The sequence below is a fragment of the Amblyomma maculatum genome, chromosome 3 (assembly GCF_055883805.1).
Source record: "Amblyomma maculatum isolate TAMU_Amacu chromosome 3, ASM5588380v1, whole genome shotgun sequence".
Lineage (NCBI taxonomy): Eukaryota > Metazoa > Arthropoda > Arachnida > Ixodida > Ixodidae > Amblyomma > Amblyomma maculatum.
Window position 1 is genome coordinate 152980541 of NC_139346.1, and position 23816 is coordinate 153004356.

The 23816-nt window shown below is 44.7% G+C and overlaps 2 protein-coding genes across 8 annotated transcripts in view; both read right to left on the reverse strand.

Moving 5' to 3' along the window:
• Positions 1 to 12888, reverse strand: part of Gug (arginine-glutamic acid dipeptide repeats grunge) — a 72964-nt gene extending 60076 nt beyond the window's left edge. For 3 of the 6 annotated variants that reach the window (XR_014706116.1, XM_084598265.1, XM_084598261.1), the window contains exons 1-3: positions 12673 to 12887; positions 2548 to 2803; positions 1488 to 1686 (exon numbers count right to left, since the gene is read on the reverse strand). Coding sequence is in view for 5 of the 6 variants with exons in the window: in XM_084598265.1 (XP_084454391.1) it covers positions 1488 to 1686; positions 2548 to 2621 (273 nt within the window). In the remaining variant the exon portion in view is untranslated. Of the gene's footprint in view, positions 1 to 1487; positions 1687 to 2547; positions 2837 to 12672 lie in introns of all 6 variants that reach the window. The other 3 variants (XM_084598263.1, XM_084598264.1, XM_084598262.1) reach the window with 2 other exon arrangements.
• A 5655-nt stretch (positions 12889 to 18543) lies between these two features.
• Positions 18544 to 23816, reverse strand: part of anne (polyamine-transporting ATPase anne boleyn) — a 112826-nt gene continuing 107553 nt past the window's right edge. For both annotated transcript variants that reach the window (XM_084598268.1, XM_084598267.1), the window contains exon 28: positions 18544 to 23807. In XM_084598268.1, coding sequence (XP_084454394.1) covers positions 23481 to 23807 — 327 coding nt within the window. In that variant the 3' untranslated portion in view covers positions 18544 to 23480. The remainder of the gene's footprint in view (positions 23808 to 23816) is intronic.

Here is a 23816-nt window from a genome sequence, read left to right on the forward strand (position 1 = left end):
GGCGCAATGCTTGCCAAATATGCAGGCGTTTAAAGGCCGAGGCTTCACAAATAGCTCCCTTTTCTTTTTTATTTGCCCCATGAAGTAATCCTTTTGCCCTAAAGATATTGAGAACCCCTGAACTAGGGTAACTAGGAATGTTGCCTACCCATTTATTACCATTCTGTGCCATCACCCACCCACCTCCACCAAAAGAGATAGACCTTGAACTGCCAACTCGGACCAAGAATGTACAAAGCATCAGCACTCAAGCAAGACTTGTGACCAATGATGGTACCTTTTTTCTCTCACTACCTCTACTTGCGACCACACATTGTTTTTTTCGTAGACCCCTAGTGGGTGAAGGTAGGTGGGCAGACGCTGGGTGGAGGGTAGAGGTGGGTGGAGGTAGGATGGGGAGGTGGCTGGTTTTTCCGGAAGGCAGGAGCTTTACTCTCCAAGGCTATAGTCAGCAACACATTACACATGACACTGGTACTGCCTTCACAGTAGAAAGTAGGGATATGTGAATACCGAACAGTGACTCTCGAATCAAATATCAAGTTGAATCAAAAAAACAAAAAACAAGTATCGAATCAAACATCCAGTAGTTCGCACACTGAATTTCGTTCAGCAGAGCCGAAAGAATGCAGCGCCTTCAAGGGACCAGTTCGAATTACCGAACGTCACTAGTTGCCGAGATCTGAGATGAAAACTAAGTGACAATGACAATACTATTTACTTGATTTCGTCATGTGCTTTGCTTTCCACACACTACTGAGAATGTCGACCACCACTGCCAGTGCCTACATGACCCTTTCGCAGTGCGACACAGTAGCTGCGGTGCCTCTTCGCAAGCAGCCCCGCCACGGGTTGAGGAGCATACTTAATGTGCAGAGGAAGCACGCAGATATAAGAGAGGGGAATGTGCGTAGGCGTTAGAACGGCGCGACACCACGACACCAATAGAACTGAAAGACCAGTGACGTCCAAAGCAAAATCTGAAACTGCATGACTAGTCAATGCATGCACCTAATGACAGTGGCATGATGGTGTCATTTGGACGATCACTGGCAAGTCTCGATGCGACCCCCCATCCAAATTAGCCAGCTTCCAATGTCACAGATTTACATGGCGTCAGCCCCTATTGCGTTCCCATGTTTGAATTATACAAATTTGCTAATTAACAGGACTTTACTGTACCTTTTCTTCCCTGCACCAGTGCCAAGCCTCTCGCAAAATATAAAGAATATTCGGTCATCCAAATAATAGGTATTATACAAGGTATCCTATTCACAAATCAAATTATTTGAGAACTTGTCACTCAATATGTATGGTTATTTGCACACCCCTACTAAAAACAGCATCGGATCAAAACTCGGGAGACTCTCGAATTATCCAGCAGAAGGAAGCAATGCAAGGCACACAACAAAACTCTCTCTCGTAACAGCTGTGATCCTCTAGTAATCCCAGCGACATCGAATGACATCCCATCATGGTGCCCTTGCCTGGTCCTCGTCGGTCCACTTCTTATCGAGGCCCCGGGGAACTGGGTTCTTGACCAGGGCCTGCAGGGCCCGGCCCGTGTCGTACTGGCTGTCGTGCAGCAGGTCCAACGCGTTGATGGTCGTGTCATCCCGCGAGGCTGCCAGGCATCCATCTTCCGCCGAGCCCCCATCACACATGCCCGCAAATGCCGCCATGCTCCTGAAATCATCACCAACAATTACATCATAGAAAAGTGGTGTGCAGTATAAATACCGAAAAATATAGCCAGCGGTTGTCTAAGCCCTAGAAGCAGCAAGTTAGAATGTGTGTCCAAAACACCCCCTTTGGCGGCTCAGTGACTAAGGCTAAGAGTTGGATGCTCCAGTTTCCATATTTTTCTTTTTAATTTGGCAGACTTCTTTTCGCGTTTGTTGAAGAATGCAAGTTTCATTCTTATTTATGGCCGATATTATTTCCTGATGACTAATTCACTTTATTTTTGGTGATTTATAGTGGCAATCCTATGCAGTCAAAATTCAATTACAAACTTCCATCTCGGCATTTTTTTTGGCATGAACAGTTTTACCAGTGCTCAACATGTAAATGGTTATACTTAAAGCTATGATTATATAAAAAAAAACTGCTACTGCCATTTAAATATTAATGAGCTAAATGTGATAGATGGCATACAGAAAAACCCAAATTGAGAATTACCTTACAAGAACTATGTCAACATAAGATTACTGGGTTGTCACGATGGGAGAGTGAGAGGGCATCATGCCCTGCCCTCTTTTTTGACTACGCCACTGATCTGATCTATTACGTAGATAGAGTGCAATCTTTTCTGCCGAGGGCCGAAGTCTAACAAATACTTCATTGTGATGTTTACACCTTCGAGGAGGATCATCGAACCATCCGGGATGGTTTGAACTTCCTTTGCCGGAAGTCCAGCTATGCACTACAGGGTAGCCACCACAAGTATAGAGAAAACAGGAGTCCCAGAGGGCTGCAAGTGGTGGTACCGCTGTCTACATCGAATGCAGAGGAGGAGGTGAAGCAAGAAAGAGCAAAGAGGCCAACCTGGCAGCCCTCAGGTACATCATGAGGTCGCAGTCGGGCACTCCGGGCGTCCAGCGCAGCTCCTCGCGGGGCATGCCGGGGGGCTCGTGGGCGGGCCGCAGTTCGGGCAGCCGTGCCTGGTGCCCGGGCCCCACCCGGATCTCGCCCCCGGCTGGCCGCTCGGGGCCTTCCCCCGCCACGCTGCCTCCTTCCGACGGGGGGGATCAGCCACCCCACGACTGCCACCACCCACCACTGCTGCTGGACACCCCCCGCCCTGCAGAGCATACGGAACAGCTCACACCATGGTCTATGAGGGAGGGAGGGAGGAAAAAAAAGAGCAGGCACTGCAGAGGAGAGCTGTGAATGAATTCTAAACGCCTGGATTTCTTTTAATGTGCCCCAACATTTCATAGCACAGGGGCATATTGTATTTTGGCTCCCCCGAAACATGGCCACCACAGCCAGTATTCATATACAAGCCATGGACCTAACCTACTAAATGGGTGGCAATATCCACAAAGACCACGAAATCTATGCTTTTTGTTTTGTAGGGCTTCTATAAGCTCATCTACAATGCAGAAAACAAGTGGTATATGTGAACACTGCAGAATACACAAATAGAGTAATCAATTTTGGACAGCAAGCTCACATTATGCCAAGCACTCAAAACTGCACATGCTATATTCATGCAAGCATCTGCCTTTCACAATGATTATGGTTTCATCGAATGAGAAATGAGATGCACATGTGCATCAGGAATGGAGTGCACAGTAACTTGAACAGGCAGAACTGCCAACATGGCATTTTGCATACATCATGTCTGTTTCCCCAAAACAGAGTGAGTTACTACTACTATTATTTTGAAGAGCTTGTCTTGTCCTTCAATTACAAAATATTTTCACATTTATGATGCCTCTATAGTGCTTTTAACTGACACCATTCAACCGACAACCAAACTGTTGTGAATTACCTCCCTTCCCTTTCGTGAACCTTACGACAGTAACGCCACTACCAACTCACCAACCTTGCCTCGGGCAGAGTAGTTTGGGCAGGTCAGCCCAGCCACAAAAACATGAACAGGCGCAACCAAGTTGCAATCTGTTCAGGGCTGCTTACAGCTAGCACCCTGTCAAACAGCTGTTGCAGCACGATGAGGACTGCTCGGCACACACACACACTCCCTCTCCTTCCTCCCGCTGCCACAATTCTCCGGTGCTTCATGATTGATGGGCATAGAGCATCACAATGCAACAGTAACTGCCAGCAGCACAGATACTAGCATCGATGCGCGTCATGCATGCACTGCAAGACAATGGCCGATTCATCCCACACTATGTGTGGCACACGGGCAGACACTGATGTGTGGCTTAAGCGGCCTTTCGACGTGCGTACACCTTACCGCTTCAGCAGAGCTCCCAAATGTGTGCCTTACTACAATGTGAGCAATTGTATACGAAATGTTACCTCCAGCTATTGGTGTAAATATTCCAGTTTCTTAAGTCCCGCTAAACACACAAAAGGAGGGTTGAAACCAAGTCGCTTTGGAAACTGAACCGACCACACAATAATCAGCCATCACAACCCTACTTCAGAAAGGCTTCCTCAGATGACTGCTAGTCACTGCAAACATCATTTCGCCATCTTGTCATTCATGCCAGCTCCTTGCATATGCATTCACCAAAATTTCTTTGAGGGGATACTGCACTAAGCACGATCATACAAATGCTCCTTTAACACTGTAGTGCACACAAGCGTCTTTGCAGCTACAGATGTAAATGCCTGGAGATGCATTGGAGACAAAATTTAATATAAGCAAGCTGCAAAGAGCAAATAAAAAATGAGCACTTCCTTGATCCGAAACCTACCTTCTATTACCAGTTCATGAAAATGCAGCGTTCTATATACTTTGAAAAATAAGTTCTCGTGGTTTAATCTCTTCCAGAAGTAAAAATTGCCACAAAGGCCCAATCTTTCTGCCAAATTTAAGAAATTAAGAAAAGGATGAAATCGAAATGCTGTGACAAAGGTCCATGCAAGCAATGGAGCCCATAAATTATTTCTGACCACCAACGTCCAGAAACAACCTGAAATTCCGTGACCTAGAGGTGCAATGAGACCCCTCCATGCTTAGACTGCCGAGCAGTTATAGGCTTTTTTTCTCAATCTGCAGCCCAAAAACTTTTGTGGCCTCCTGTATGTTCAAACAAACCTAAGTCTGCACACATACAGAAGTGCTCGCAACTAGCTGTTCCCTTCTACACGTGTTTTCGAAATGGCTCTTTTAATGCCACGTCACAATGCAACACCTGCTCAGCATGAACGAGAAGCCAAGGCAGGGCATGACTTTTAGCCAACCACCGTTTACACTAATGGAGCCCTTGGCATCATATGTCCCTCGCATGCATTTCAGACAGCTCGCAACAGGAGAAGCAACATGCTCTTTGTCCCACTCTGCCAACACAAAGCCCCACTGCGAGCAGCTCTTGTTTAAACATCCTGATAAAGGCTCCCACAGCATGAAAAATGGCACAAGTGACGAGAATGCTTGCTCAGCTTTTCTGTCAAGCTGAATTACCATTCCCCTGGCCACCTGCTGTCGTGGGTGTATTCTTTGTTCATCCTTCAGGTATTTTTGCAGCTGACATCTTTTTTTTTTACTATTATTATTGGGGACTAAATAGTAGCAAGGCACTCATTTTGCAATAAAAGCTGGTATCAAACACTTATTCACATTAAACTGAATCAGCATGGTGAACAACTGTATGCATACTAAACTTCTGATTAACGGATCATTATGCGACAGCTGCATGTAACAGAAAAGAAAATACACAAAATTCACAGCTCCTATTACAAAGCCAATTTCCCTTTATGCATTATATTCACTATCGTTTTGCACTTTTATGATTCATTCTCAAGAGGTCTGGTATGTTTGTCTCCGCCAAATAATATTTAAAGAAAAAGCTGCTCTTCATATGAAATAGCCTGCAATACTCTTTGATGAAAGAATGGAGACTTTTTCATTCCTAACAGTGCCAACCAACAGAACAAAATATTGCTTGCAGAGAGCAGTGGCAGTTAGGTTTCAAGAAGGCAGCTTTGTGGCTTTCCCTACAGTACACATTTTAAGAGGGGGGGGGGGGCAAGATATTCAAAATGTGAACCTTCACTTGGCATTGTAAAATTGTCACCGCAGAAGGAGGGTGGCAAACGACACACACACATGCATGCAGCAGACCCATTTACCACACCCCAAAATGAGGCGACTCTGTGAGGAACAACTTTACATGAACAGCTTTGAGAGCCCATACTAAAGTTGTTTTGCTTTTTTTTTTATCCTTCCATAATGGTACAAGGCTGTCAGGAAGGTTTACAAATCTACTCTTCAACCTACTCTGAACAGATACCTTATCTTTATGCCTGAGTGATGTTGCATGCTTGACATTTCCAAGGAGTGCCACTCAGCCAACCCAACTGCCAGTGTTTACTTGATGCTCCAGGCACACTTGTAGCACACTTGTAACTCACAAGGTCCTCTTATACCTGGAGCCATGTGCTCTAACAATCGCGCTCAGCGACATTCTCGCTCTTGTGGGACACGAGGTGCGATGCAATGCAACAGTGAAGTGAAGGACATTTGTACACACACATCATTTAAAACATTACTCATTTTCAAATGAGCATATATGATTTACTGTTTCAAAATTAGGTGCCAGGGGAAAATTTCATTGTTCAATCGCCCGAATGAGGGGCTCTACAGAGACCGTACTGGTCACCTTTGCAAGCTCCCACGTCTCACATACGCTCTACTTCAGATGCGTGGCCTATAGATGCTCCCCCCACTATCCCAAGACACCACAATGCACCCGCTGCCTTGAATACGGCCACCGCGTGTTCCAGTGCCCTGCGCCACATCCTCGCTGCCCCACGTCCCCAAGTGTACCACGGTGCTCGCGCAGCCAGACTTCCCACACCGCTGCCTGAAACCGCAGCACCAAACAAACAGAAAGCAGCAAACCCACCAGTCTTGGTGACACTTGTTCTGCTGCTTCAATCAGTTCACTGCAAGATTTACTTCTCAGGTGTGGCGCTGTTACTCTGCTAGAGCTTAAAGGAGTATAGATACCTAATTTTTGGGTTCATCTTTTATCCTCTGTAATGATGTGTCGTAGGACATTACTGCACACGAATCGCCACATGATATTCTCCTACGAGAGAGTAGTAGTCAGAAATACTGGTGCAGCGGAAACCGGCAACCCGCAATAAAGGGTGGGCCACCATCATCATCTAAGCATTGGCCTGAACTGTGGAGCACAATTCCTGTCAAAAATGCAAAGCTGGCATAAACACCACAAAGGCTCCCACCCATTATGCTAGGACGCTTACAAAAGAATCCATAAGGGCTACCAGTTACGCCTCATAATCAAGCTAAAAAATCCAACACAAGAAAAAAATTTTTTTTTTTTCTTTGGGTTAAGAGAATGGAAAGACAAAACACAGTAAATTGGGAAAGTGATAACTTGGAATCTAAATGAAGGTGATACAAGAAAGGAACATGCCTGCCAATGGGAACTGCGCACACATTTTGTGAACAGTTTAGGATGAGCATGGTACAGAAAGCACTAAAGAATATTTCCTGGTGCTCAAAATCATGTGTAATATTTTTTCACAGCAGCATTCCTTTCGAAATTTGTGACATTTCTCCTCTTATATGCCAGGACAAAAGCAGTCAGTCAGTGCTATCACCATTCATTGTGGAATGTTGCAATGCAGTGTACCAGCAAAGATGCAAGAAATAAATTCCCTGCAAACTTCTTTTCATATGAACTACAAGTGTATATAAATGGCAAGACTGAGATAGTGTCAGAAGTTAAAGCCACACACGAAAAGTGTGTGGCTTTAAAGTAAAGAAACCCAAAACAAAGTGAGGAATGGTTGCATGAAATGATATATGGTAAAAAATGTTAGCATCATCCTAACATTAAGATTTTAGGTTACCTGATATTTGAATTGGCCTAACAAGCCAATGTCCTAGAAAAGATGGTGTCACAACTCAACAGCAGTTATCAGCAGCTGATACATGCCTGATGCATATGTGCCTTAGAATAAAAAAAAAAGTGAAACAAGCAACAAATAAAAAAGGTGCAGGCATTGTTTACCACTCTACCATAGAGGCTTGCCAAGATGTTTTTATACATATTTTTTGGCAATACAGATCGCACGTGCAATCTGCCTAGTACATACCAATATATCAACTGCCGTTTACAAGCAATGGCAGCTTTAATGAAATGCGATGCCATTACGGCCCACTTGCACACGTTAAACACCACCTGCCCTAGCTGGTTTTATCACTATGTAGAGAACAAATACAACCACCTGCAGCCTCGATCGCCCTCTGCATATCCTCTGACCTTTTAAAAGAAATAATGAGCACAGAGTCTCTCCTTCGTAGAATCACCATGTTCCAAGTGAGGCAAATCAACAAAATTGCACAAATGTGATAAAATTGGGGAGAGCCTCCATGATAGTTGTGACCATAAAAATGATGCATTAGCTCATGCAAAAACAGACTGCAATAAACACGCAACCACAGCACATAACCTTTCGTTATGTGCACAGACAGCCTGCGCCAACAGACTGCAAAATTAACTTCACTGGAAAAGAGAAGTTAACACCTGGACGCCTTGCAAGAGGCTTTCATTTAGGAATTTTCAAATGAAGTAACTCCTGTTTGCGCGCACCAATTTCTGTAGTCTTTGCATCTGCATGACAACTTCAGGCAGCATTCAGGCAAGGCATAACTGGCCTTGTTTCAAGACATGTTACAGGGCCTGTTCAAATGCACAGACGAACCTGTTCGTTTGTTTTCCCTCGTTTTTTTTTTTTCTGTTGTGTTACAAGCATACCCAATGGCATAACTTTGTCTAGCATGCTTTGTTTCCCATGAAATAGTGCACAGATCACTACATAAAATCAGGGTGCACTGGTCAGGTAATTTTACAGCGTAATCTTTTCTTATATGTTACTTGGGTTTTAACAGCCAAACAGCGGCTATGATGCCACAAGCGTGGCCTTGTGAAGGGAAGTATACACAGGGCTACTATTAGGGCTACTATCCAATTATCCATGCTTAACGTCCTGTACACCACTGTGAAGTAAGCTCACACCAGTCATGGGCAGTATCGATACATGCATCTTCGATACCATATTTCGACACATATTGTGCATCGTTATTAGGTTTCGCGTGCTAAAAGTGAAAATATTGGGGTATCGGTATCGTGTATTTCAGCGGTACTCGACACTAAAAAAAAAAAAACCTCGAAATATTAAAGCCACTGGCAGTCAGACTTTGGGGTGACGCCGCCTGCTGAGGCGGTAGCTATAGTTCCCTCATTCTCGTAGTCCCCTCCAAATGCCCCGTCTCCTTCGCCTCACCGATCTATTTAGATTTCTTTTCACTAAGACTGAAGGAGCGGTGCTCACGAGGCTGTTCACTTGTTAGCATCGATTGCGCACGAAGCCGTTAAGCCACGAAGCTGTTAACAAACACACTGAAAAGAAACAAACACGACAACGAAAAAGCAAGGAAGGCGAACACGTGGTAGGGACCACAAACACTGCTGTATCCCTAGCTGCTCTTCCACCCTTTTTCCATCCGCCCTCTTTTTCCATCTCTGAGGCACCTGACATATTCAGTGTGCCAAATGCAATTGTTGTAATTTGTTACAAAAATTATCACAATTTTGTTTTGAAATATGCAAATTGGCATCATTACTCATTTCTAACAAAAAGAACAGTTCTATGACCATCCGTAGTTCCCAGGCAACGTTAGTGAAACTCGAGTTTCTTAACTTCTCCAAGATCCACGAGTTCATGCGGCTACGCTTTAATCTTATCCATTAACAAAAGGCACCTTCACATATACAACACTGCAGCATGCTCTGTCCTTAAGTAGAGATGCTTTTCTCATTTGCCTTGCTTAGAATATGCCCACATCACAGGGCATTTTTGGAACAAATGAAAACGTTCAGCCATTTCATTTTTGTTGTTTTCCTTCTAGTTTTCAAAAACACGGCATGCACACCTTCAAAAGTCTGTTATCGCACTTACTATTTCAAAATAACTGCTCAGTTTCCCAAGCGCACGCAGGTTGCACAAAGAAAACATAGCAGCCACCAAGTAAGTAGCGTATAGTATGAAATGAAAAGAAAGTTTCAGATTTTTCTTTGTAGCCAATTAATTGCTGACAGTTCTGTTTGTATGATAAACATAATTTTAGAGAAATGTTTTTGCTAGGCTACTTGTGGCAGCAGCAATCGCTTCATTGTAATCATGGCTTGCATCCAATACGAACTTCTAACAAGGCCAGCTCTCCAGACAGCGGAGCTTCAATAAATATGTGCTGCCGGACTCGTTTCAAGAAGTAAATGTGCTCTATAGAAATGCATTTAGCGTGCCAGAAAGCACAGTAATATTTGCTAATTTCGCTAATCATATTATCAATTTTATTATATTACGATTTTAGTGATGTAAAAATTGCTACTCATAATACTACTTTCATTATATTCAGTATTTAAGTCGTGTATCAAAGTATCGACGATACAATATCGGGTATCTGTATCGAAAACCAATTTCGGTTCTGCATTTTGTATCGGTATCGAAGATACTTTTTTTAATCTCAGCAAGTCCTTGCTCACACACAAAATATTGCTGCCTCCGCCTCTCTGGCGTCATTCAAGCCACTGAGGCGGGCGACAAGAAGGGAAGACAAATGAGTAGAAGATCGCAGTCGGTCGTTTACAGGAGGTCGCTCGGGGGGCTCGCCCCACATGCGGAGGCGTTGCAGCGCTGCCTCTCTCGGACAAGAGGAGTGAGCGCGGCGGCGCGAGAGATAAGGATTGCGACGGGCCCCCGCGCAAAAAAGACGAGGGACGGAAAAACAAACAGCGCATGAGCAAATAAAAAAAAACGCCGTGTCCGCTAGAACCGTGCGCGCGCGCGCGCCAATAACAATGGGCAAGAACACACAGCTGCGCGTGCTGCAGCCCTCCAGCTTTGGCCGACAAGTCGAGTGGCGAGGTGAATACAAAAGGCCATTTCGACGAGCGTTGTAATGTTCTTTTTGTTATTTTTGGCTCACTCGTTCCTCCTCATCGTCTCGCAGCTCTCTACCACATATATGCAGTCTTTTGAAGACGCGCTGCGAGGAAGCAGGCGTATAAAAGATAAAAAAAGCGCGCGAGGTTCGCAAGGCATTCCTTTCACGTAGTGGTGGTAGTAACAAGACTCGCTTTTTTTGTGAAAAAGAAAATAAGGTGGCAAAAGAACGCTCTGGGTAATGAAATGCCGCGGCAGCAGTCACCGGCACAGGTCAAACACATCCGGAACACGACTGCGCCAAAGGTAAAAAAAAAATAAATGTGCGGGCGAGGGGAGGGTCGGAGTGTAGGGAGGTGGCGAGAAACGTCTCGCTTCAACGCGATCGGCGACGTCGGCGGCGCAAGAGCTGCTGCGGCGGCTCCCCTTTTAGCGGCTCGTCGTTTTTCTTCACGAAGTCAGCGCGTTTCAGAACAAACAACCAACCGTTTTGACGCCGGCTCAGCGCCGATAAGCGCGGCTTGTTGCGACACCGCCTGCTCGGTTCTCGCGCGCGCGTGCTCCACATCGTATGCAAAGAAAAAAAAAAAAAAGGGGGGGGGGGGGGGAGTGCAGAGCAATTTTCGAGCTAATCACTGAGTTGTAGCGACGGCCGGAGGTCGCAAAAACGCTCGCCACGTGCTGACGGTGGAATAGTAGTAACATACAAATAACGGCGCGATGCTGAACTACGCTGAACCCGTAGACGACGTCGAGGCGGAAACGCGTGCCAACGCGAACCACTCGTCGCCCATATTACCACTGCTCTCCGTCGTATTCGCCGACGTGAAAGCACGAAGGCGGTATTTTATTTTTTTTTTTTTCTCCCACCACCCTCCTCAACGCATGTTCGGCGCAACTTCCTCCAACGTCCAGTAAAACTGGCACGCTGCTCCCCCGTCGGCCCGCAAAATAAAGGTCAAGGCTCGCCACAACGTTAGCTACTGGTCGACTCATTCTTCAACCCATTCTTTCTCAGCCCTGCCAAGGATTTTCATCTTCTTTTGACTGCAATCAGTGCACAAACCTATGCACACGGCCAATCCGATGCTCTCCCAGAGTGCAGGCGAAACCCAGCAGAAGGAAGCGGCACTGACGAATTTCACCTCCCGCAGAGTTTTAATCGCCAGCCCTCCCCACAAGCCCACTTCGATTCGTTGCAACATTACAACACGCAGGCGAATCGGAACGCAGATACTAATCGTGCCAATAAAAACATCGACCGCACGCGCGTGCCAAGTTGGCAAGAAGGTGCGAAAGATGCTGCTTTTTCGCGCGCGGTATTTTGTAGCGCCCATAAAACTGTTCCTGAGATGCATTACCGATCGCCTCAAGGCTGCAGGTCGCCCACATTGGAGCGTCGAAGCTCAGCCTAATGATCTTTTGCCCGGACATGGCTTCGTGCAAAAAGCTCGCCGCAAACGCCCATAGCGAGACGGTGCTTGTTCCCTGCATGTGTGAGAGCCGTTCTGGCCAGAGTTCTCGCGTTTCGCCAGAGAATTCCGAAATGATCGAGCCTAGCCCGTGAGCAGCAACATTCGACGTGACGCTAGCATGCAAGCAATGCACGTTTGCACAGCGGCGTAAACACCAATAAAAGCAAACACACTTACCCCAGATGAAAACCGGGCAAGGCTCCTCAAATGCTCAAGGTATTGAATGTATACGTGCGCAAGTGTGTCGCCAGGATGCGAATTTTTACGAGCTTATCGTTAATTACTTCCAGCCATTGCTGCTACTGCTATCACGATCGCGTGAAACTGCGCCGGCTTGTGCGGAGCCATTCGCGCGCTTCGATCGCACGACACTTCGCACGCGTCGTGCACGGTCGGGTTAAATGCACATCGCCGATGCGCTGGTGCATCACTATTTCACGCAAATACGAAAACGCAGTGCACCTTAAAATATGTTAGGCCTAGCGAACAACGCTCGCGGGACACGGTCAATTAGTCAGCACGGCTAACGCGGACGACAGACTTTTCGCTGTCGATACGTAAGAGAGGCATTTACCTTTGTATTGCGAAAAGTTACTTCCTCGATGCGGGGTCATGCCTTCGTCGCCGAATCGATGATTCGGCTACAAAGAGGAGGCCAATCCATTTCTATTTACTTCCAACACCTCCGCCATGTTGAAAAACGGAGTGACAACTACACACGTCACGGCGACGTCACGCCCTACGAAAGCGATAACGATCGCCGCGAGGAACCCACTCAACCCTGTGGTCTTAATCGGTGTTAATCGGGGGTCGCCTGCGGTCGCCACCTAATTGTCGTCGCCCGTGAAGTGATCTGACCCGCTCGCGCGTCGCGAAGGCTCGGCCAATTCCTAGCGCTTTATTTCCCGCCCGCGCGCGCTGGTGGCGACGCACTCGCCGGAACACGGACGGCTTGCGGCTCGCGCACCGAAACTGAAACCTCTGAAACCGCAATTTCGCGCCCGTCACGCCGCTGCGGTTCCCCTTGCTCCCTGTTTCAGCACTACATTGCTGCTTTTTCTGCTGTTGCGCTAGCGTCGCTTTCAGGCCGTCCAAACGCGCCGCCTACGAAGCATACATACTTTGTTAAGCATCGTGAATTAGTCATTTAGCAGCGAAACACAGCAGCTTTTACGGCAACTACAGCAATATCCACGAGGAAGCGCGACTGCAATTTCTAAATGAGCGGGTATAGGGGCTTCAAATCACCTATCTGCTTATTTCCAATTTCGCATCGCACGCGATGCGTGAGTAGCGGGCAACAAGTGATCCTGAAAGGAGCTGTTTTCAGCAAACAAATTAGTAGGGTGGAAATTTTGGCGATGTTTGGGGTCCACAAATGATAGGAAGACAAACACGCAGGAGGATGACGATAAGAAATAAGTGCAAATGAAGTAACTAAATTTTGTTAGAAGCATACAATATATAACGCCTGTTGAGCAGTTACATATATTGTGTGCGCCATAGCGGTTTAGCGTTTAGCTGAGATAGTATATATTCTTCTCATCCCAGCTGCTAAACCTCGAATCCTTGTAGCTCAAATTTCGCGCAGAAATGGCATCTAGTCGTCATTATTTATTATGCCAATTTTGTTTGGGGTACTTCCATCATTCGATCAGAAGTCGGATGTTTACATTGTCTGAAGCGGCAGCGAACCAAAACAAATGTCAATGCCTGTAGCGCCATCTCGTATTGTTTAAAGCAACACGTCCTTAGATATTCGGCGTAGGAAAGTAGGCGGGCTGAGTTGTTTTGCGGAAGGTTTGGAGTGCTGATTTATCAGTAATATTGAGCAAATCTTAATTTGTCCGAAACTGCGCCAAATTTGAGCAACTTTGTTTACGCATCGCCATACATATATTTGAGCTCGCATCGAAACAAGGTGGCGCCACCGGTGTCATTGCTAAAGCCAAGGCGTTTTTTTTTTTTTTTTTTTTTTTTCGCCGCCGCTACACGACTCAAACATCTGACCTCCCCTGATTGAATGAGGCAAGTACCCCAAACCAGATTGTATAAAAAATACTGACGACTAAATGCCATATCTGCGCGAAATTTGAACTATGATTCAGCAGTGCAGCTTCGAGACGCAGATTAATTGCGCAAGGCACTGCACTTCGCCCTATTATATAATTCCTTGTGTTTCCTCTTGTGGTGCGACAACCTGCAACAATGTGCAAACGTTAAGTACATTCTAATTAATTTTTGATACGACCAGCATGAAGGCGTAGTAGGAGCCATAATACAACATTTTTTTTATCACTATTTGCCAATGAGAATTATATGCTATATCCAGCAGCAGCGCGACTCGCGAAACAAATTGCAAATACTTCTTTCAAAAACAATGTCAGTTCAACAGCTATTATCCATACCAATTTGCTAAAGCAGTCGAAACAATTGTTCTGCACCTGAACGCGCATTTTCCAACTGAAATTGGCCGACAGTCGACTGGGCAGAGCTCGGCAGCCGGTATTCTCAGCCAGCCAATGCAGGCCCATGGTTGGCTGTCAATTACGCTGGTTATAACAGTTGGGCCGACGGCGGACCGTCGTGGTTAGAGTTCGGCCAGCCGGTATTATTGGCCAGCCAATGCCGCCAATGGCAATTGGCCCTGGTTGGCTGGCAATTACGCTGGTTAATAGTTGGCTAAAGGATTTAGCCAGCTATCAGCAAATGGTTGGGAATAAGTCGGCATCCAATGATCGGTAGCCGAGCATATGGCCCAATTAAAGTAGGGCCGTGGTTGACTGCCCACGAGGTTGGCCATGCATGTATGTTTTCTGGCGAATACATCTGCATGCTGCGGTGGTCTGACTACTGTTCTGGAGTACCCGGGTTCAAACTCGACCGCCGGCGGCTGTGTTCCGATGGAGGCGAAACGGATAGGCGTCCGTGTGCTGTGCGATGTCAGCATGCACGTTAAAAATATCCAGGTCATATCTTTCTATATATATGATATATATGATTGCCCTCTACTACAGTAACTTTCCCTCTGCTTTCACTTTCCCCTTCCCTTAGGGCGCGGTTCGGGCAGTTCAGGTGCCCACAGAACAAGTATATGACAGATACTGCTCCTGTCCTTTCCTGTGAACCAATTATTTTTGTTTAATATTCACAAAAAGACGCGGGAGCGAAGTTTTTAAATAATGATAATCGGCAAAGTTTATGACCACAACCTTTTATATTTCATTTTTGCTATTGCAAAATTAAGAATTATTGAAAGAATTTGTCTAAACTTGGGAGGGTCACTGGCTCTGAAATGAGTGCATGTGGGGAATATACACCCTTGCTGGAAGTTGCTGTTAGGCATGTGTGCACAGCGTAGTGGTGTAAATTGTAGTTTATTTGGTGCATTGTTTCTTTTACAATTGACATATATGATGGACCTGGTCGTCATGGAAATCCATGTGATAATTGCGTTCACTGCCAGACATCTGCTCCTTGCAATCTGTTGTCTTAAAAAACTGCTATTTCTTTCAGCTTTGAAATATATATTGTGAAGGTCACCATTTTTTTTTTTTCACGAAGAATGTGCATGTTTTGTTGGCAACATGACATTGGAAACTATTCATGCAACATTTTGAATTGCTAGGGTGGACATTGTCTGCCAGGTCGGCCTTCGACTTAGGCCCAACCTTGGTTCAACGTCCTAGGTCGGCCGGCTGCTTGTCGACGCCAGAGCCTACACAACTAGGTCGTCCAGTCTATGGCCAGTAACTAATGAGTCCAGCCCGACCTAGCTTGGCCACTTATGTCGATGTTGGACCAATGTAGCTTTTTTTTCCTGTGCCACATCAGCCGATTTGTGATGCCATACTTATGTGACGATCAATTGATGGGCATGCAAAATATTTGTCTGCTAACCAGTAAATCAAATATTGACCGACTGAATGCGCGCCCTTTCATAGAGCATATATCAGGTTAAGCTATATATACGATTTGACGAAGGGTGCACTTCTAAACGCGTCCAACGATGTCATTTATGCAGCCAGTTTACGAGATGGACTCACCCTTGTATATCCAATAATTTTGTCTCCTTCAGCTTAATGTCCAAGGCACTGTTTCAGTTTCATCTTGAATGTCCTTTGTAGTTAGCTAGAAGGTACCTTTCTGGAGACGCACCTCATGTGGTTAATGAAAGGCTTTTTTTTTTCTGTAGCAGAAGGCAGATTGTTTATGGGCTTTGATGTTCAGAAGTGACTCCGAGGGATGTTGTATTAGAGGGCTCTGCATATTTTTTACCACTTCGGTTTCTCTGACGTGCACTGATATCACACATACATCTTGCATTGCACCTCCATCAAAGGCTGCCACAGCAGATGGAACCCAGGTCTCCTGGCTCAGTAGTAGGGGTCGTAGACATTAAACTATGCATGCTGCACAAGAACTGCTAAGCTAATTTTTATTGTTTTTTTTTTTTTTTTTGCAGTTGTCTGAAACTGGCAATCCTTTACTGGACTCCAAACTCAGAAACATGATGATATTTGGAACAAATCCCAGAGTGCACAATTGGACAGTAAGAACTTTATGGCTTTGCATGTGGCAAACCGAGTCCACAATTATGTCAAAGGCAGCCACTGCAGGCATAGACACTGGTTTTAGGTGACCACCTTACAGTGGCTGGGCTTTAGGATTAGCTCTCCAGCAGCACCAAAAAGCCACCTATAGACTGTTCCTATATGTCGTTCAAGAATTTACGCAGAATTCTGCAGATGGTAAATATATAACAGCAGAAACTAATAGACGGTAACAGTAAAAGCATGCTGTTGAAGAGCTAGAAGTTGAATCTGCCAAAAGGTGTTGCATATAGAAGGAATGAATGGGCACGAAAGTGAGATTTTTTTCTCTTATTATATTGATTACGTCAAGTAGAAGCAATATCCTAAGGTGCAACTTCCAGGTTCATACAAGGCGTCCCCACTTCCGTACACTGCAAAGACAATATTTCAGCACCTCACCTCGGCCGCCATTCTAACTGCTCAAGTGCCTTGGAGAGGGGAATCATGAGCATGAATAGCACTTGATATGGCGATGCCAATGAGATACTATGTGGTTAGTATCCATGTTTTGGCCAATCTTCTCAAACATACTCCCTGAACAAAAAAATCAGCACGTGTTGAAACTTTCAATATCATTACACCCCTAAATAAGCTCTTTATATCAACAAATTTCTGTGCAGTGTATTCAGATTTGTTAGGTTATTAAATGGGGTTTAATAGCGCTAAAGCAACTGCGGCTATGATGCGCCAAACACAAGGTTAGTTGAGTTGTTACGTGAGATGCTTAGAGTTATGATACTCTTATTTGATTTAAAACCTTTGCCTTTTTAAGAAATGCACAAACGAGAAAAATCGACGAATGCTTGTTTGCCTAAAAGCAACGCAGGGCGAAATGGAATGTGTTCATTATAAAATACTGTAAAATATATTTTTCTAAGATGTTCAAGTTGAGGGCATGATATTAAAATGGGATTGATTGTGAGCTCATCACCACACATTTCATACACTGGCTTGTAAAGAGGAAATATGTGTGATGTGTGTGTCCTATGCATAGACGGCATAAAATAACTTCGATAAAACGTTCTTGATGTCGGCATGATTTCCATTCCCCTAAGCCCTAATACAGCGTATTCTTCAGATTTGTGCACTGGAAACGCGTTTTCTAAAAGGTGCATTTTAAGTCAAAATTTGTGTTGAACTCACACAAAGAAACGTGTTCAGAGTACAAGAATGAGTCAAAATCCAGTTTTAGCCACGACCTATGGGCTCCAGACATACACAGTGAACTAATATGGGGCATTCTTGTAATTTTTCTAAGGTGGAAGAGAAGGCTGAAAGGCTAAAGTTGCAGACTATGCATCCTGAAGACAGCACTTCAATCTGCTTTCATTTGCCATGGCCTTGTTTTCAGAAATGCTAACATTGTTTGCTAAATTTCACTGACATCTTTTTTTTACCCCTGACATAAGATTCAATGCTCAAATGAGAAATGTCATTTTCACAGGCAACCTTACCTCCCCTTAGTACAGCTTGATGTAGTGCTAACTCGACATTGGTAAAGAGAACAGGCTTGGTTTCCTTTGTGGTGTTCAACATCTCAAAGCAGTGATGTCTATGCGAGACATCATGGTGGAGTGTTCCAGAAATTTCAACCACTTAGGGTTCTTAAACAAGCACTGACATTGTACAGCACATGGGCACCTTGCATTTTGCCTTCATCGAAAAGCAGCCTCCGCAGCCAGGATCTTATCCTGCGTCCTTGGGTTCAGTAGTTCATCGCCCTAAACACTAAGCCATTGTGACGGGACCCTTCCATGAACAGTTCCTAAAAAAAGTACGAGCACTCAAGAGTCAAATAAATCAAAGGCACCCCATGCATGCACTATACAGTCAGGAAGTCGCAATAAAAGTTTAGAAATGAAACACAAGCGTGATATTTTTATTTACTCTCCAAATAAAAACAACTTTCGTGGCAGATATGTCCCATTCTCTAATATGTTGTCTTAAGACAATACTTTTTCTTCTACTTTTTTTTTTTTTTTTTTTTCACTGTTTGCCTGAAAAATGCCCTCGCTGCTAGAACAAGCTTAGCTGTTACAACTGTAGGAGGTACAAAGTCACTTATAAATATTTGCATTTAAAAGGAAAGTTACAAAGCAGCTTACTGCAGTATTTCAGAGACCTGCAGAGTTCCCTATTGTTTGTTTTACAATCATACAGACCCCTTTGACATTGTTGCAACAGGACATTTTGTAACTACCATGCAGCAAAGTGCCTGATCTCAAAATCTAAGTTGAAGGCCTCCTGCAAAAATCACATCTACAACCATTCGCACATTTTCTGGCAAGGCAATACTCTCATTGGAAGACCACAGATGCATGCAATATAGTAATTATGCCAAACCAGATTACAAGCGCAGTTGATAGCTGGTCTCCATTAAAAGCAAATCATTTATGCATTGCTTAAAGTTCAGTAAGCTCAGTTATTTGATTAAAAAGAAAGACAAATATATAGGTGCCAAGGGACGAAACTCTGTCCATTGTGTAAAAGGTAAATTTGAAAGCGGTAAAACCAGGAAGTCCCGGGTCTGTGTGGTAGAGGTAGTATAGCATGTAGCAAGAGTGGTTACTCCGCAAGAAACTTTACTGTGGCAGTCAGAAATGGCATTTTTGTTAAACTTGCACGGCACATCATAAAGCTTCCTGGAAAATTCTGAGGTGTTAACAGAGTAATTAATAGTAGAACAGAACACTTAAATTAGAAACAAAATAAGAAATTACTAAAACATGTCAAGGCTACACAACAAATGCCCTGAAAATATCAGCAGTGCATGTTTTGTAGATTTTGAAGTGTACAAATAATGTCGGAGAATGGTTTGCGAGCAAGATTCGCCTGCTTTTCCTCGTCAACAAATGATGTTCAGTATCAAGCGTGCTTACAGCTACGTTAAAGCAGCATTGACAGGTGCGTAAAGCTGAGCCAGCCAACGAGTTTTGGACGGAAATTTACATGGAGGTTTCTTGTTGATGTGTGGCGTAAGCCCAGCTTTATGCAGCAAAATAAGAAAGTAAGCTGGATTATGTCGGTAGCATAAAAAGCAGCTGAATGGTCCACAAACAAATGGCACTTTAAAGTGCACGGCCCTAGCGGCGAATCCCTGTGACAAATACACCGTGTTTAGCAAAGGCAGTAGAAAGTGACCCGACAAGGATTTTTCATGACGTAAAGGAACATGCAGCAAAACTTCAAAGCAGAATATGTCTGGAAACTTTCACCTCTTACATATAAAAGGAGACCTAACAGCTGACCTTTGATCAGAAAGCAGTTAGTTCTTTATGCAGAAGCTTACTACCAACTATCAGGTGCAAAACCAGCTATAAACGCTGACCTGCTGCATATCGGCTACAAGCAGTCTGTCACATGTCTGCATTCCTATACTCAGGGACACTTTTTCTTGGCAATGGAGCCAAAGCTACGGAGCCAAAATGCATCATCTTCCTACACAGCTGAATATAGACCCTAGTTACATGAGCAGTTTCTGCAAACACAAATTGAAACCGTAGCGCGTGGTATATTTTTTTATAACGAAACCGGTTTTCCGAAATAAAGCTGTTATGCCTAAGACACTTTTATTGGTTCCAATGAGTTTTCTCGTCTGATATGTCTGTAGTGGGTTTTCAAGATGCCCAGACTTTGCAGACAAGATGGCGACAGCCGCCTGTTCGGGTCGTTCCGGTTCATCCCCTTCGCAAGGGTTGGAAGCGTTTTCACCAGACAAGATTCGAGTCAAAGTTCAAGAGACGCTGGCTGTCAAAGCAAATGATGAAAACAATCTGCAACGTCTATGCTGACTGAAAGCCGCGCGGTGCCCCGCCTCACTACCTTTGCGCCCACTGCTAAGAAAAAGTATTCCAGAGTATAGGTTTCTGGGTGCAAGAAGGCCTGAAATACACCACGTATCCATTCAATCAATGCTATACAGTCAATCAATATATATACACACAAACCAAACTCAAATGTACACACACAGTTAGACAGACCAAGCTCAATACAGATTGTGTAGAAACACACTGCAACAAACCTTAGTTTGGGCATGTTGCCGAAATATACTCCAGTGGCACAACCAAGATATTTCATGTGCTTTAGTCTCTTTCACAATGCACGGCTGAACAGCTAAAAAAGCAGCGGGGACTAGCACACGTCAGCCTCTAAGTACAGAACGCAATTGCATTGCCTAACTGAGGTAAAAAAAGCATGAGGGCATTAGTTGTGCAGCCAAAATGCCGCAATAAATAGTCAAAAACGAGCCTGAAGACAAAACTTCATGCATGCTTCTAGTTTTGCAAAAATAGACCTTAACGTAAATCCATCAACAACATTTGGCAACTAGGAAGCTTGCCAGCACACGTAAGCAGTGTGCAAGGTAAGCCCTATGCAGTTAAAAGAAGGCAAAGCAGTTTATTTCTAAAATCGAATTGCATAAATAACACTGCCGTATAAATAGGACGATTTCTGAAGTTGTTTCATGACTCTGCCTACTCACGTATTTTAGGAGAATGCATAACTAAAAGACAATATTTCATTAGAATGTACACAAATTTGCCACTTTCCCAGCGCATGCTGGTGAAACAGAAAACAGATTTTTGGGCTCCACTGTCCACAACCCACTTCCTAAAACGTCGCTGCTTGTATCAATGAGACTCGATTCTATTGTAACAAACAATCCTGATGACAAGAAACTCAACGTGAACTTCTCACCTCGCACTATTCTTGCAGTCCATCAAAACCTCATCGATACAACAACCTGCAGACTAGAAGCCACTTGCAACCGCATACGGAAGATTAAGTGCTAAGCTCTGTTGATGCGGTGCAAAAGAATGAGGAGCAAGAAAAGCACTAGAAATAGGTAATGTCCAGAAATGATTCCTTTGTGTAAAGGTACAAAGACCAGAGTAAAATGCACAAGTGAATCTGCTTTATAAAGAGGGCTTATAGAAGGAATGTCGTAGAGGCAGCAACCACTTTTCGAAAAAGCGGACATTAAGTGGTAATGTTACTTCGATGCACTCGCGCAACATCCATGGAAGACGAATTTACCGCATTGTCATCTCTGCTGAAGCCCTTTGTGAAGTGACTGCACTGCAAGACATTCAAGACCAAGCAGGAAATGTGCAGCGGCGAGGAGTTCGACATTAGTATTAACATACGTACTCGAAGCCGGAGCCCGATAGGCTTCTCCTGTCGCACTCAGTTGGTTTTGAGTTTAACTGAGGTACAAAAAGAATAGCTATTAAAACTGAAGGCAGTGACTAGGGCACTGAAAGTAGTCTGTGGCCCTGCAGTTTGCTTGCAAAGCTCTGGCACAGTGGTATCACAAGCAGGAAACAGTTCGTTTCAATGTAATTGTGCAGAAACCGAGTAAACACTAACTGCAGAGGGCATGCAAATGGGCAGCTCTACATGAGTCAATTGCTTAGACAAGTCCCCACTCAATAAATTTTTCCAACCTGTTTGCCATCATATTGCTCTCCGGACTGCTTTTCTCACCTGCTGTCAACCATCGACCGCACCTGCAAATGACGTGTGCAGCAAAATTGTAAGCAACAATGTGACATGCATTTGTAGCCCTCCTATAAGCATGATTAATTAGTGGTACCAGGTGAAAAATGCAGTCTGGCGAGGCGCATGGGGGCAAACAAGTTGGAGACGTCTAGAAGAACAACGTCTTGGTCGACCTCTGCTGCCTGAAGTCGGCACCTCTTTTGTAAAATTTCACTCAATGGTTGCATTGTGTTTGCTTTACAAATATACAATGTTGTCACCTGCCCCTTTTCTGTATCTTTTTTGCGATCTTTGTTCTTAATAATATAACACCAACCGGCCTGCAACTATGCACTGCTGAGTTACAGGGTAACAATATTTTTTGTGGTGCAGACTATGAAACTAAGAAAGAATAGACTTCTCTAAAAGTAAGTAAATGTTTAAAAAATAACAAAATAGAAAGGTGCAATCTTTACATGAGGTTATGCCTGTGTGTCAAATGCCTGCAGTGTGTTGGCCTACGCTTTTTGGTGGGAGTTCAGCTGTATTACGCAGCATGAAAGTCAGTTGAAGAGATACGGTCAGGCAGACAGAATTTAAACGCCTAATGTGCACCTTGTAGTAGATCATGACCCCGCCATTAAGCCGATTCCACATGAACCATTTAAAAAAAGAACTGCGCTGCTTTTAGATCGTCACTCACAATCTTATCATGCGTGCATAATCTAGACTTACCAAAAGGACTGTGGGTGAGCATTAAACAAGAACTTTCAAGTTACCTACTAAAAGAGCTTTGTGATGAACGGAAATGAGCTAAACCAAGTCAATAGCAATCATCTTCAGTAGAAGCTCAGTGGGAAGCAACGAGGCCTGATATTCAAAAGGGTACATACAGTGAAGTCTGCACCATCACAGAGATTCCTTGAAGTAAATTTTGCATGATATTTCATACCTACCACTGCCAGGCTTTGTGGCACAAACAGCACAGCCGTAGTCAGATGGTACTTTTAGGAAAAGGCAGGCGTGCCACAAAAACAAAGAGCCTGGGACAGAATTCCACTTAAACCATTGCCCTGCAGTGTTTTTAAAGGCTTGACATCCCCATCAATGCAAGGCCGCACACAAATGGAGCCATGGCCGATGACTGGCCGAGGTTTTTGCCACAGCCCATACCAGATATGGGCACTGGAGCTTGCCATCGCTATGCTGCAATCACTGAAAACAGCCGACGGTGAATCCCAAAGGCCAGCGTCCGCAATCGCCCAGACAAGGAGCGAAAGAAACGAGAAGCACCGGGGGCTGTTCGTCACATGTGTGTGACGCAAGGTGGTGCTACGGTGCTGCAGTTGCCGTCCGGTCGATCTGCAATGCCGTCATTTCCAGACGCGTCAACGACGATTGCACTGTCAACGCTGGTGTCTTCCTGGGGTGATGCGAGCCGTAAGGCACTTGGTTGGAGACCGCAGTCGCGTGAACGGCGAGGCCCACTGCCACTTGTGATGGAGGATTCTCGTGATAGCGGTGTCCATGGGGACTGGTCCTTGAGTTCTTCCTGAAGCTCCTTGTAGGGGGCTGTGCTGCTGAAGAACCGCAGCTGGAGCTGCTTGAATACGAAGCCTTGCACAAAGTAGTTCTGAAAAAA